The sequence below is a fragment of the Lipophrys pholis genome (genome assembly GCF_963383615.2).
Source record: "Lipophrys pholis genome assembly, chromosome: 5".
NCBI lineage: Eukaryota > Metazoa > Chordata > Actinopteri > Blenniiformes > Blenniidae > Lipophrys > Lipophrys pholis.
This window is the reverse complement of record NC_137628.1, coordinates 27,703,301-27,719,260: the sequence shown is the minus strand read 5'-3', so window position 1 is coordinate 27,719,260 and position 15,960 is coordinate 27,703,301. Positions and strand designations below refer to the sequence as shown.

The 15,960-nt window shown below is 39.7% G+C and overlaps 1 protein-coding gene across 1 annotated transcript; it reads right to left on the bottom strand.

Moving 5' to 3' along the window:
* Positions 1–275: 275 nt before the first annotated feature.
* Positions 276–15,512, bottom strand: abcg2b (ATP-binding cassette, sub-family G (WHITE), member 2b; the record flags this gene model as incomplete). The annotated part of the gene is made up of 15 exons (XM_080464566.1): positions 276–581; positions 1,649–1,701; positions 1,836–1,925; positions 2,030–2,184; positions 2,648–2,772; positions 3,713–3,802; positions 10,102–10,253; positions 10,514–10,656; positions 11,666–11,758; positions 11,988–12,139; positions 12,318–12,475; positions 13,791–13,946; positions 14,029–14,146; positions 14,251–14,310; positions 15,367–15,512. The coding sequence occupies 15 exons, from the start codon at positions 15,510–15,512 to the stop codon at positions 434–436; spliced, it is 1,839 nt and encodes a 612-aa protein (XP_080320692.1). The 3' UTR covers positions 276–433.
* Positions 15,513–15,960: the final 448 nt, after the last annotated feature.

Sequence of the window (15,960 nt, the reverse complement as noted above, 5' to 3'; positions counted from 1 at the left end):
TTTTAAAGCAGCTTTAAATCACTCATTTAAAGGAAAACAATTATTTATAAAATGTACATATTTGCTCCATTGAAGCTAATGCTGTGTCACTCACGCTAATCAGCTTTGTGAGGACTTAAGACGTTGGCTCGGGCGTTCAACAGTCCCTCGTGCACACAGCGAGTGTGCTTAGCAGCAGCTTATCCACCTGGGAGTCAACTGTGACAACACGTGCATTTGTTTATGAGCATCTGCGAGACAGATTCCACGTGATGCTTAAAAAAAACAAAAAACTTAGAGTAAATACTACTTATTTATTGTTAAAAATTACATAAAGAATAGGATTTTGCGCCAACAATACAAAAAAATAGAATTTTGGTAAATTCTTTGCTCTTGGTTAAATAAATAGAGATATATTTGCTGATGGGCTGAATATGCAGTCGGACGAGGGGAATCACTTCCAGCGGTTGATTCGACGCAGCTGCACGTAGGCCAGCGTCATGCAGATCGCGATGATTCCCAGCAGAGCCACCTGGTTCTCCCAGAAGCCCCACACGGAGTAGTTGATGCCCTGGCCGTTCAGGAGCAGCTCCCCACTGACACTGCAGCAGAGACAGCAGACGGTCGATATGTGTGTTTATGTGTGGAAACATGCATTTATGACGGTTGTGAGGGAATCTAACTCGCACACTCGCAGTTTCGAGAACTGTCGTCCTTGCAGTGGAAAACGTTTTCCAGCTTTTTAGAGTTAATCTTTAGAAGTTTCAGTTGGATTTAAAGGAAGTCTACATGAAATGTACCTCTATGCAATGGCCCTGAAATGTATGAAAACACACTGTGTGTGTTGTGATAGTGTGTTTTATGTCTACATTGTGGGTACCTTTATTCTCATACACACACGTTATGATGACTTGTCTGCAATATCAGGACAAATATGAAGTCATGTTAAAATAAATGATAAACATTTGAAAAGGGGTCATGTTTTTAGATGGGACCAAGGCCAGGGTTAGTTTCAGGTCAGGCAAGTAGGAATGAAAAAGTTTAGAGTGATTCTTCAGGAAATGAATGGAAGCCAATGTAAAGTTCAGTGAACTGCGTGCAGGGAGGCGTCCACAATACCTTATACCTCATTAGAAAGTTGTTAGATTAAAAGATTAAGGTTAAAACTCTCATGACCTGGATATTTGGATATATTTAGATATTATGGCTATATACAATTCCCACAAAATATGCTGCAATTCAGATCCTCTGACATTATAACATCTAATACATGGCAGTCCTTTGATATTAAGTGTGTGACGCACCAGTGACCCTTGTCTGTGATTGGAAAGTCATACAGAGAATGTGCTGGGGCCCAAATGACTAGCATATGTGCAAAATGGTCTATTTCTCTGCTTCCTGGAGGTTATAGTTTCCTAAATATCATGAACAGCGTTGGACTTAAGAGAAGTACGCATATGCACTCTGCGAGCAGCAACAGAAATCAGTGCTCTCAAGGCTGAGGTTGCACACAGCAGGTTATGGGCAGGATTTGGCTCCGGTAGTTGATGGTTAAGGTTAGAATTTAAATCTAAGGCACACATTAAGTCCACGACTGGACAAAACAAATAATGCTGCACTACTGCTTGTGTATGTCTGTTTTAAGCTGTGGCTGTACTGTCATACTCACGGTGTTTTGTTGAGGTAGAATGTCTGTCCTTTTAACTCATTGATGTATACAGCCTACAAGAGACAAAAAACATCATCCTGAACCGTCTTTCAATTCAGAAGGTAGATTACAATCAATCCTAAATATCTGAATCTTACAGAAACGCCACACTGTCCTTATCTGGCTGTGCATGTTTTTCATATCTTACATTCAATCCATATCTGAATATACTGATCCACTCCAGCCAGGAGAGCCAGCTCAGCATGGAGTTGAGATTGACAAGGAAACCGCCAAAGACCTGGAGCGGAGGAATGACCAGATAAGAGAGGAAACAAATGTTTGAAGATGCTGATGAGGACACATTTTGATCTGTCTCCTGTACGTTCTGCCTGAGTGTCTCACCATCATGAAGACGAAGGGTAGCGCAATGAGGATGTTCGCCATGGCAAATGAGGATGCACTCGCTGACACGAGGAAGGCTAAACTTACTCCCGCCAGACTGACCAGAGACATAGTCAGAGCAAAACATAAGAAGGCTTCAGCAGTGGGTTTCAACCCTGAAAGAACAACAAACACACACAAACAGGAAGGCTGATGATGACATGTAAAAGACAAACCAAGAACATAATCCAATCCTGGGTTAAATAGAGGGTTTAAACAACAGTGATGAGAAGTGGCTGCATGAATTTGAATGACTTGAATGAATACAGTTGGAATCCTGCAACTCCCTGCGATTAGGATTTTATTCATCAAAACTAGAACAGAGTTGAGAAGAAGAGACATCGGTGCAGAAAGAATTGGGCTGATTCCTTATTCACTGCATAATTTACTGCTTCCACAGTCAGAAGAATACATTACAAAAGCATTTTATGGATTTAGAAATCTCAACATTAGTCCATGTATCAACAATGGATAAAGCAGCTCCTGCTCCTCTCTGTACATGTGGCATAACAGGAGGTTTTCAACCCCTTTATAACACAAAGTAAGTCATATGCATGTGAATACATGCAGGCTTATTACCCATCATCCAGTAGGAGATTGCTGAAAAGACGAAGATAGGAATGATGCGATTCGGGACGAGGTCAGCGAAGATCTTTGACAGGAAGTAGACAGAAGTTCGGTAGTAGCCACTGGAGTTCTCATGACTGCAACAAACACCAAAACAAAAACAATGAGTGTGTTTGTCCAGGATTCAAACTCAGGTCCCTTTCACTCAACGACGACACTCGACCCGTACAAATAGTAAATACTGGAAAGTAATTATTGCATGATTTCATCCCACATTGTATATTAAAGGTACCGTAATAAACACATTTCAATTATCTTCTTTCAATGTAAATTTGACATCAGCTGATCTTTGGAACGTTTCAAAACATGTGAGGGGATGGTAACAACCTGTTCTTCTGAGTGAATCGTCTTTGGTTTTGTCGCTTAATCCAAAGAAATCTCTCCCATTCACTGATTGCTGTTATATGATCACTGTTATATTCTTCATATACCTTTATATCGTCACAGAAAGGAAGTTTGGACGTGTGAATTTCTCCTAAGCTTAGTTATTTCATTTTTACTTTACTTATAGTAATAAAATATGTCACTTGTAGTGTGTAAGTCTGTTTTTTAATTTGTCGCACAAAAAAACCTAAATGAGGTGATAGTTTTAACTTGTGTCTGCTCATTTTTCTGTACCATTAAGTTACATTTTGCTACAAATGTTTTTAGAACTAAACAATATTAATCTTGAAGTCTGCTGGGATCCACAGGCATAACAGTTTTTGAATGAAAGTATTGAAGTATTTTAAGTATCTGACAAATCTTTATATATAGTCTGTAGTTGCTGTGACTGTGATTCCCACAGTTATGCAGGGAAACTATTTTGTTTAAAAAGTTTAAATTTCTTTCTATTACACAATAATTACAGTTCTAAAAATTACTCTAGTAAACTGAAGGAAACAAAAATCTTGCTGGGGAAAAAAAAAAAGCATCTTCCCAATACCAAGAAGTTTTGTAGCTGCTGGCAGCTTCCCTCAGTGGAAACATTTATTCCGGTCAAAAGCAAACACAGCATAACTTCAAGGTTTCACTCACATGAAGATCGCTCTTTCATTGATGAAGAGTTCAACGGCAGAAAGATTCCCAAACACCATATTGATGATCAGGAAGAAGAACGCTCCACTCCTGAGAGAGTGAAGAAGAGAGGGAAAGGTCAGGTTAACTCCTATAAACATGGGCAGGTTACAGCATCATACAATCTGTCTTTTCATCTGGATTTTACAGCTTCTTATTTTTTTTTTTAAACTTAATTTTTATTGAAATTTTTTCAGTTTTCACAGTTACAGTGTCAGGGCAAAACAAATATACAAAATCTATCCATCTTTCATCAACCAAAGTCTCTATTGTCCAGTGGTGGCGGTGTCCTCTTCTGTCCTCCTGAAGTCAGTCCATTTTTCCCACTTTTCTTCGAAATGAGACTCCTGTAATCTTAGTTTGTGAGTGAGTCTCTCCATTACAAATATTTCTTCAACAACACGTAACCACCGCTCCCGGGTCGGCGGCTCCACTTTGTACCACAATCTGGTAATCACTTTCTTGCTTGCTGTTAGTAATATCTTAAACAGATATACGTCTTCTCTTTGTATCACATGAGTTATGTTTCCCAAATACAGCATCTTACAAGTTTTGGGGAACTGATATCCGATTACTTTTTGTAAACTCTGCCATATTTGTTCCCAATACACCTGTAATTTGTGACAGGACCAAAATATGTGTGTGTGATCTGCATCAACTTGTCCGCACAATCTCCAACATGGCTGTTGTGCCGACACCACTTTTGTCCTTATTTTTGGAGTTATGAAAAATCTAACAATATTTTTCCAGCTAAATTCCCGCCAAACCCTGGAGCTCGTGGCCGTGCACTGTGATTTACACATAACAAACCATTCCTCTTCTGTTATTTGTTCATTTAGCTCTCTTTCCCATTTTTCTTTAATATATAGAGAGGAATCGTCCCTATTTGACACCAGGTTTTGGTATAAAGCTGAGATCACTCTACACTTTTTCCCTTCATAAGCTTTCTGGAATATCTCCACTATTCCATTATCTCTGTCAATCTTAATCTCCTTCTCGAAATAGTGTTTTAGTTGTAGATATCGATAGCGTTCATTTTCCTTTAGTCCAAATTTTTCCTTGAGTCTCTTAAAACCCTGCAGCTTCCCCCGTTCCATTATGGTGCATATTGCTGTGATTCCTTTGTTTGCCCATTGCTCAAATCCTCTATCAACCGTCCCTGGTTTAAACCTGTGGTCAAATGCAAACCAACTCAGCGTCTTTATCTCCTCCTCCAATTTATACTTTTCCACCACTACATTCCAAATTTCTACTGTAGTTTAAGTTATTATATCCAGTCTATTATCCAGTTTTCTCAACAGTCCTTTGTCCGCTATTAAGTTCCGTACCTCTGTGTCCATTGTGCCCAGTTCTATATCTTTCCATCTTGCGACAAAAGCATTGTTGCACCAAAACACCAGAGGTCGGATTTGTGCTGCATAGAAATATTCTTTCAGGTTTGGCAAAGCAAGACCTCCTTTCTCTTTAGGCAGCTGCAGGGTTTTATAACGAATCCTAGGTTTCTTCCCTCCCCATATGAACCTTGATATCCACTTATCCCATTCCATGAACTGTTTTTGTGGGATTTTCACCGGCAGAGATTGAAACAGGTACAGAAGTCTTGGTGAAATGTTGAACTTAATTATCTCTATTCTTGAGCTGAAATCCAAACAAATAGCCGACCATATGTCCAGGTCCCTCCTAATATCATGGTTCACTTTTGTGTAATTTGCTTCCTATAGCTTGTCTATTCTGTTCGTAATGTTGACTCCCAGGTATTTTATTATTTTAGCATCCCATTTGAGTTTATATACGTCCTTTAGTTCTTGCGATGCCGAGTAATTTATCGTCAAAATCTGTGTTTTTTTAACATTAATTTTGAATCCTGAATATCCACCATAACATTACAATAGTCTCATTGCTTTCGGAAAACTTTTGTCAGGGTGCTTTAAGAAAAACAATATATCGTCGGCAAACAATCCTATTTTATGTTCTACCCCTCCTAATCTCACTCCTTCTACTCCGTCCTCCTGCCTGATCATCTGGGCCAGTGGCTCCATAAACAGTGCAAAAAGAGTCGGAGAGAGACTACATCCCTGTCTAGTCCCCCTCTCTAATCTGAATTGTTTTGTCAGGCTTCCATTTATTTTGACCCTTGCTTTAGGCTGCTGATATAGTGATTTAATACAATTGACTGATTGTTCATTGAATCCAAATTTTGCCAGTACCGAATATAAAAATTCCCAATCTGCACTATCAAAAGCCTTTTCGGCATCAATACTAACCAAAATTGCATTTTCCCCCTTTCTTTGGACATAATCCACAATATGCAGACCCCTTCTGATATTATCTTGTGTTTGCCTTTCTTTGATAAACCCACATTGGTCTTCATCGATCAGGTCCTGCATAAATGTCTCTAATCTTTTGGCTATAATGGAGGTGTACAGCTTATAATCCACATTTAAGAGTGATATGGGTCTGTTGTTACTGCAGCATTCTCTATCCTTGCCCTCCTTTGGGATTATGGAGATGATGGTCTCCTTCCATGAGGGAGGGATCTTACCTGACCTGAGGGTACAATTGAATGAGTCACATAAATATTGACTTAACTCCCCCTTGAAGGTTTTATAAAATGAGGCCCCAAATCCATCTGCTCCAGGTCATTTCCCCGGTTTTGCCCGGCTAATTGCTTCTTCTATCTCTTTTAGTGTGATTTCTGAGGTCAGCATCTTATTTTGTTTTGCGCCTATAGATGGCAAATCCAATCCTTCTAAGAACTCTGTCAGATGTTCTCCTCCTACAGAAGCACGCCGTGAATACAGTTTACTATAATATTCCTCAAAAGCCTTCTCTATTTCTTCCGGTTTATATAGAGTTACATTTGTGATGGGGTCCCTTATTTTATGTACGTTTGTTGAGGCTTGCTGTTTCCTTATACGTCTGGCAATGTTTTTTGTGGCTCTTGCTCCTCCCTCATAGTATGTTTGTTTACAAAATCTTGCCTTCCTTTCCACCTCTTCTAACAGTATATCATCTATTTCTTTCCTTACTTCCTGAATCTGAGTATATACCTCTGAGTCCTTTGACTGTTTATGTTGCTGTTCCAATTCTTTTAATTTACCAATTTGCTTTTGATACGTCTCTAATCTGTTTTTTTTTGGCAAAAGCTGTGTATGATATCAGCTTCCCTCTCATCACGGCCTTCAGGGCGTCCCATAAAATTGTCAGATCTACTTCCCCATTATCATTTTCTTCTCTGTATCTCATAATTTCTCCCTTCAATTCTGTAATCAGCCCCTTATTGTTTAGAATACCTTCGTTGAGTCTCCATATTGTATTTTTCCTCTTATTATTCAAATTAATTTTTAGATAAACTGCACTGTGATCTGATATATCAGCTACCCCTATCCGACACTCCTTTATTCTGTGTATGTCACTCTTATTCAACAAGAAATAATCAATCCTGGAATACATCGCATGAGGGACTGAATAGTGGGTATAATCTCGATCAAGTGGGTGGAGTTCCCTCCATACATCCAACATGTCCATTTCTGACACTAACATGTTTACATAACTACTAATTTTCTTTTTGCTTCCTTTTGTACTTGTCGTATCCAACCTATAATCCAGTACCACATTAAAATCCCCTCCACATATCAATGTCCCTTCTGTTTCTGAGTTCAAAAGATCGAATATTGTTTTATAGAATCTTTTCCCACATTCTGGGGGTGCATACACATTAAACAGTGTAACCAGTTCGTTTTCCAGAGTACCCTTGACCATGACATATCTCCCTTCCTTGTCGTTTATTTCTTTGATCATCTCAAACCCCAGAGCGTTAGAAATCAATATTGCCACTCCTCTTCTATGATTTTCTCCAAATGAGCTGGCAAACGAGTTCTTATAGCCTAACTTTTTAAATTTAGCATGCTCCTCCCGTGACAAATGTGTCTCCTGAAGGAAAATGACCTGCATCTTTTCCTTTCTGAGCTTGGTTAGTTTTTTATCTCTTTTTTTGACATTCTTCAAGCCGTTAACATTTAATGACACCACCTTTATATCTCTATGTTGCATCATTTGAATCCCTTGAAATGATCCTCAGCCCCTCAACTGTAACATTATCAACAAAATCAAAAAACACAGCCCTGAGAACACAAAAAGGGCAAACACAAAACCTGAACTCCACAGCAAACAGGGGCCGCTCACAACACCGACCCCATCTCCCCGTTGGTAGGAGTGGGGGATAACCTTCTGTAAACAAAAAAGGGCCCCCCCTAGTGTTCGGGGGAAGACCTGATGTAGGTCTTCCCATGTCACCAGATAAGTCCAACAGTTATTAATTTAGTAACTCTCTCTGTCGATTATTGTCCAAAACACAAAAGGTTCAGTGAATAAAACACAAACAAGAGAAAAGAAACCAAACCTTTTCTCTGTTTACCAGGTAGATATCACTGCTTTATCTTTTAAACTCTTGTAGTCTTTCCTTTGCTCGGTTTCCCGCGTCCTGACTCAGATCCTCTAATGCCGCAGCGGATCCGCTCTGACCCCGTTTCTCTCCGACGTGTCGCCATTGAAGCGCCTTCTGCAGGCGCTCCTCGAGCGGCGCTCCGGTGTTTGCCGCGCCATCACGTCTTTCAGGTGTCTCCATCCCTCGCTTCCTCATGTCTTGTAGCACGTCCTCGGCGTTGTTATATGTCTTTGGTCCTTCCGGCCAGTGGACCCTCATCTTGTCCAGCGGTGTTTGGAAGCGGATCTTCTTTCCGTGGAGGATCTTTTTAATCGCTACGTATGATTTGCGTTTCTTCATCACCTCGGTCGGATAATCGTGATCAAAAAATATGCGTCTCCCGTCGATTTCAATATTCTTTTTCCATGCTTTGGCCAGAATATCCTCTTTTGTCTCGTATTTCAGGAAATTGACCATAATAGATCTCGGAGACGCTCCTGCTGGTGGTTTTCTGCCAAAGCTTCTGTGCGCTCGTTGAATTTGTAACTCGGAACTTTCCGGTAACTCGAGTTCCCGGTGAAGGAGCGCGTCAACCAGCCCAGGCACGGATTCACCGTCCTTTTCAGCGACATTATAAATCCTCAAGTTGCAGCGTCTTCCGTGTCCCTCCACCTCGGTCAACTTTTCCTGTAGTTTCTTTTGTTGTTGTAATAACGTGAGGATTGCACATTTCGCCTCCACTCACCACTCTTCCGACTCAATTACCCGCTCCTGGATCTCGTCAATATCCTTCCGCTGCTGTTTAATTTCTTCGGCGTTTCGTTCAATTTTTTTAATTAATTTCCTCTTTGAACCCGGCGAATTCTCGTCTGACTTCTGCTTTGAAGTCATCTCCGAATTTCGCAAGGTCCTCTTTCAGCTCTTTCTTCAAGTTTCGTATTTCTGTTGTAATAACACCGAGACTCTCCATTAATAAATGAGGCTGTTCGGCACTCACGTTTTCCCCTTCCATTGGTTCGACCTCGTGGTCGGGTTCTTCTGGGTCATTGGACATGGTTTTCTTCCTTGAACCTTTCTTTCCTCGTCCCCCGCTCATTTCGTGTTGATCAAATATTCGTGTTTTTCAAGTTTTTTTCTAAGTTTTGGGGGATAATTCACCTAGTCGACTTGGGAGCTCCGCTCTATGCTGCCATCTTGGTATGCGCCCCTCTACAGCTTCTTATTGACGATGCGTCAGCCCATATCAACAATATGTGTGTTGTGGTTTCTGTGAGACCTTGAGCCAGGCCGCTTTTATAGATATCCAAATTGGCTGTTGCCCCACAATTTGAATGTCCTTACATTATCCCTTTATCGGACATGAGACCATGTTTGCTCACGTTTACATTTATTATTTGTGCCTGCCTCTTTAAGAGGCTAGGTGAAAATACTACTATCCTAGGTGGCCGTTTTTAAAAATTTTTTTAATAAATAAAGTTATTATTATGTGTTCTCTTAGTTTTGAATTAATGACTGCAAGTTGAAGACAATCATAGACAAATTCATTAAACAGCTTCACTAAACATTGACTGAGTTGCTGCTGTTATGTGTTGACCCTTTGCCTTTGGTACACCATGACTTCCTCCCTGCCAGTGCACTTGATAGTTGCATTTACATTGAGAATACATCTTTGAGCACACAAAACATAGATTACATAGCAGTGGTACTGAACGATTGTTGCAGGAATCAAGTAAGAATCAAAATACTGGATATTTTTTTCAAGTGCAATGCTTTGACTGATTTTATATTATACAAATGACACATTTATTCATACTAAAATGTTTTTAGGTGTTGAAATATCTCTTTTTATTGAGTTGGTGTGTGACAATAAAGTAGGCACACTGAGGTGAAAGCCTTTGGCTGCTATGCCGCAGGTGATGCGTACCTGTTCTGGAAAGCCTCAGGCAATGTGAGGGACATTTGGTAATAAATGAGCCCCACCAAGATGGCGAAAAAGATGTTGAGAGCCATCTGGGCGTAAGACGTATGCGGGTTCCTCAGAGTGTTTATCGCTGTCCTGCCACACACCACACGCATCTGACACACCCACAGAAAAAAGACAAAAGTTATCTATGTTCAATAGAGAAATCGTTAACTGGGGTCATTCAGTGGGCAGCCAAGCAAACAGGCTTAACAGTTGGTTGTCACCATCATTAAACGCCCTTCTGCTTCGGTTAATCATTACTCCAACTAGGTAAGCCAGACGTTATTTCCATCAACTGGAAAAACATTTGAACCGAGCAAACATGTTTGTACAGCTTTTTTGAATTGTGTTTCTCAGCTGCAGGTTCACTGACCTGATAGAAGAAAGATGTGGCGTAGTTCACCACCTCTTCATCACTTTTGGCAGCTTCGGTGACATTCACACGCTGCAGCTCCTCAGCCACATCCTGGTACAGCCGGGACTGTCGATATTTTATTGCCAATGCGTTTTTATCCTCTGCTTATAAAAGAAAACAGTCATATCTTTGAGAATTGTTAACGACAGATAAGAGCAGATGTGATAAACGTCTGCTTGTTTCAGTGGGGAGAGATTTATGATTTACAGCTGAAAGAGTCATTTAGGTTTAAAATGTCTTCGGCTGGCTACATGTTGTATATACAATGTTTGACATTTGGGAAAAAAACATACTGAATAAAGAAACCAGGCAAAGTGTAGAGACTCTAAAAACCAAACTGACAGCGAGATTCCCCAAACAGTTACACTAATTCCAACAAAACCCAAAAGTCATAGCACAAACGTGACGGTGAGATGAGAGTGAATGTGATTCAATGAGATTTTGAGTGAATTCTGAGGCAGTAAAGTAAAATTTCTTTAATCAATACGAAGAAATTTATATTTTTTATTATTTTATTTTATTTTTTCTGTTTTTAGTGCTGTTAAGCACCTTGTGACTCATGTCTGGGAAAGGTGCTATATAAATTCTATTCTATTCTATTCTATTCTAATACTTCTACATTTCATCCATTGGCAGGCTTCTTGAAAAAGCTGGATGGCCCGACAATAGTTTTTCAAATGCTGGTATGACGGAGAGGCGTTTATGAGATGACATGTATGCAAACACGTGAAAGGCTGCTCACTCGCCACACCACAAGTATTTAATCTTTATGGTTATATGAGTCTTCTTGGGTGTAAGTGGTCATGTTGTAGTTATTTCTTTCATTTTTTTTAATTCTTCCTAATATTGTAATCCTCTTTTTTCAGTTAATTTTATACCTCACAGTAGTTATGTTGTGAAACTATGGTCATTCTCTGTTGTCTTTTGGTGTCTCTTGAGGTAATTTTGAGTCTTTTGGTTCTGTTTTGGGACCCTGAATCGAGATTCAGTCTTGTTAATTACAATTCACTTTATAGTATGTGCAATGCACATAATTGTCAATAACTGAAACAAAAAACAGTGGGTTTTAGTTGTTGAGAGTAAAAAGTATTGCATTTTGCCCAAGTTTACCTGCAAGTTCTGAGTCCTTTACTGACTTTATGTCTCCGTTTGAAATGTCCATGAAAAAGTCAGCGGGATTGTCGAAAGGCTCGATTTGGTAACCTGACCAAAACACACAGACACATACATACTTATGAACATTTGATGATTGTTTCTTTGATAGCAAACATAATTTGGGTTCAACAGAGAATTGAGAAGAAGAAATGCTGAAGTAAGGTGGTACAGTACTCCAAGCATCACTGCTTAATGTTGCTTCCGTTCTTTCTGTTTTGCTGTTTTGTAAAAGTATTCAGTATTTGACATGATCCTCCCACACAATCACACGACTTACCGAGGTCTGTGAAGTACTCTATTGCACGGTTTGCTGCTCCTGCATACACCACCTCGCCTTTGTGCATCAGGGTCAGGTGGTCAAACTGTCTGAAGATGGAGTAGCGCGGCTGGTGGATGGAGAAGATCACAGTCTTGCCTCTTCTGGACAGCCTGAACACGTTTTTTAAGACAGATAAAGAGACAACTGAGAAATTAATTGCATTCCACCAACATTAAATGACTACAGCGAAGATTGAGCTGTTCACTGTTGGACCCAAACCAACTTAAAGCAGTCACAGTTTCGTCTACATGTGGGATGTCAGATGTGAGGTAAATTAATAGTGATTACTTGTGCAGTAGACCGATGATGCAGTTTGCAGTGTTAGAATCCAGCCCAGTGGTGGGCTCGTCCAGAAACAGCAGCGAGGGAGATGTGATGAGCTCCATCCCGATGCTGCACCTCTTCCTCTCACCCCCTGACACGCCACGCAGAAACTCAGTACCTATCTGAACACAAAAAAACAGAACGTACACTGAGATCCCAAGGTGCAATCCTGAACCGAGCCCCTTTGATGAAATATATTCTCTTTTAAACAATTAACTTTTCACTCAGGTACCAAGCTTCTGGACAGTTACAATCAGAGTGGGAATCGGGTAAATCAACTCCACATTTGGGTTGATGGATCCCCTCTCCTTCTGAATGAGCAATACAATCACTGTGAATGAGTAAAGCTACTTCATCAGCAGAAACAAAACACATCAAAGAATTGTTAGAAAAGCAGCAGTAAAGCAGAACTGTCAACTTTCACACATAGTGAAAGCGACACAATTTCCTCTCAGATCACATAAAATATGTCATATTTCTTGCAAAGTTTCATATTTTGGGAAATGTCATACTTCCTAAGTAAATTAACCATAAACAGTGATGCTATAGATTCTTATGAACAGGCCTGCAACAGTCATACCTGTTATACTTAAAAGTTATAAAACAGCCTAAGTTCTTCTTTCAATTCTTCTTGCATTTACAATACATTTGATTCTGAAAATGTTAATAAAACATCCTTAACAATTTCAAATTGACATCGGTAGTGCAGCTGTCAGATTTTCATAACAATTTAAATTTTTTGGACACATACAAAAATCTCCCCCACTATTCACAAATCTGCTTCCAAGGTTTCATAGACAAACTTTGTGTTTCAAAATTGTTACTTCAAGCTGTTGTATATGTTTCCAGCTTTGGATGTTCTTTAATTATCCCATTTTGTGCATTAGACACTCTTAAGGATTTTGCAAAAAACAGCAGTGCAGTTTCTAACAAACTGCAGCTTCAGGAAGTGAGAATAAGCATCAGTAATGCTTGATTCTGAATTTGGATCATATTACTTTTATTTTTGTGGAACAAAACACTGCAGAGGAAGACTCTTTTTAGATGATGTATAAAAAGATCCCATTGCTGCGTGATCATCAGGGTGATAGAAAACAGTTTTGTTTCTCCAAAATGACACATACACAATGTTTTCACACTAAATCCACACAAAGTACAAGAGACATTTAAGATATTTCCTGTTTGTGGCTATATTGAAGTTGTTGACAAACACAAATATCTGGTTTGAATCAAACAAATACTTTTTTTTTATTACTATCTTGCCAGAAAAAAATATACAAAAAATAAATAAACTAAAAAAACTGAACCAAAAAGCAAAAAAACTGTTCATTCATATCACTGTTTTTAGTTTCATAATATCTATATTAATGTTCAGGAGCAAACAAGTATTAAACTATGTTAGCCACAACTGACACAAATTGAGAGTTTGGTCTGTACCTTAGTGTCAGCGCAGTCAACGAGGCCCAGGTCTTGTATGATGGCATTGACTCTGCTGTTCTTGTCGCTGGAGGAGTGACATTTGGGACTGAGTCGCAGGTTGGCGCTGAACAGCAGGTTCTCTCTCACAGACAGGGTGCCCATCAAGATGTCATCCTGGGGGCAGAGGGACAGTTCAGATTAACTACTTACAAATGCTCAGAGTCGCGTACTGTGTGTTAAGTGTCTATTTGGGTACCTGAACCACATAGGCAGACCTCAGCCTCAGTTCGGATGTGACAGCATTTCCATCCACCAGGACGTGACCGTCGCGCAGCCCGGCAGGGTTTTTTCTGCCTGCGATTACATCCAGGAGTCTGTTAAGAGAGCGAGCAACAGCTTTACAGGACAACTTTGCTGCTTTACATGTATAAGACTGTCCATGAGCTAATTGCTGTATGTAAATGAATGTATTACTTACGATGTTTTACCACTTCCTGTGGCTCCCATGATAGCGTTCATCCCTGGTCTCATGATGCCACTGGAGCAAACAAATGAGAAGTCATCTGTGGTTATTTGTTTACTCTCATAAGTTCTATATTTCAAAATGGATTTAATACAATGAATAGGGAAATTTGTGCGTGGTAGATTATTTAATTCTGTAAAAATGCTTCCCACATTCTAATATATTTGTAAAGCCTGTTTTTTTTTAATACTGCCACATCAGTGATGACTATGCATTTGAGGGATCAGTAGCATAATTCTGCTAAGACAAATTGACTTTTTTCTTTTCCCTGATGAGTCTTTTTTTGGCGGCTTGGAATATTGAAGTAGAAACAAGTCATACAGGCACTTGAAAAAAACATATTCAATTAATAAACAAGAGCCTCAGTCGTGTGTGGAATGATCAAGCACAGCCACAACAGCCTGCTGTGAGACAGCATCAGCAAAGCAGCAGGTGAATGTAGATGAATATAGATCATCTACATTGAATAAACAAATTTCAGACAGTTTTCCCCACTGACTGAGCTTGACTTTACGTCCTACTTTATATAGATAACAAAAACAAAAAACTAAAAATCCCCATTGGCATTAAGTAGTGGTCAATACAAACAGCATGTTTGAAAATAAGATATTGGCCACCTAAATGTTTTACTAAATTATATTTAGCACCTGCAAAAGTGCTTATTAATTCAAAATGATCAGAATTAATAAATATGAGCTGTATTTCATAGGTGGAAACAGATCGAGGTGGACAGAAATAAATGTAGGTTACATCTGTTACCTACTTAAATAAATCAGCATTAATAACTGAGTGCTTTTCACGTAACTGTCATTGATGGTAAACGGCATTACTTAAATGATTCAAAAGCTTTGGAACATTTAGCCCTTTCACATCACTCTGTTTTGTTTAAGATACTCTAAAAAAGGTTGGTGACCTCAGGTGCAGTAAGACGAGTCCTGTCGGAACCATGAAGCCGTTCTACCTATTGTGTTTCCATGCAGTGTTAAAATGAGAAAACACACACCTGTCGACTGCATACAAGTACTATGGCTGCGCATATTTACAGCATCACAGGCGAGTTTTTCTTCTTACCTTACGTCTTTCAGGATGTGTTTTTCAGATATCTTGCGGCACATCTTTGTTTCATCAACAGCGTAAAGCACATTGCCGAATGTGATGGTCGGCCCGTATTCTTGGAAGTTCTCCATATCGTAAACGACGTCCCTCTCTTTAGACATCTTCAGAGGCAGCAGACACAGGCAGGGATTAAATAAAACAGACTCTCAGGGTGTGGAAAAAGGATAAATACAGAACAGAGGTAAGAGTCAGGCACACAGGACTTGCGCAGGCTGACTGAGGGAATGGTGAGCAACAACGTCACCTATGCACTTCTATTAACACATGTATGACCTTTGGACGTCCCCAAGGCTTGGTGCGGACACTTGTAGCTTTAAAAGATAGCCTTACCTTGAACCTGAAGAAACTCCCAAATCTGCTGAGTATATATGTGATGATAAGAGCTCACAGTGTGTATAGAGTCCCTGCAATCTGCTGCTCATCAGCACGTAATAATGTTGTTATACAACTTTATGCTCTTGCGATCTGCTGATTCATATTCAAGACGAGTCAAGTCAAGACAGAAACAGCAACAAAAGTGCTGACCAATGGAGCATCACACGGAAATGA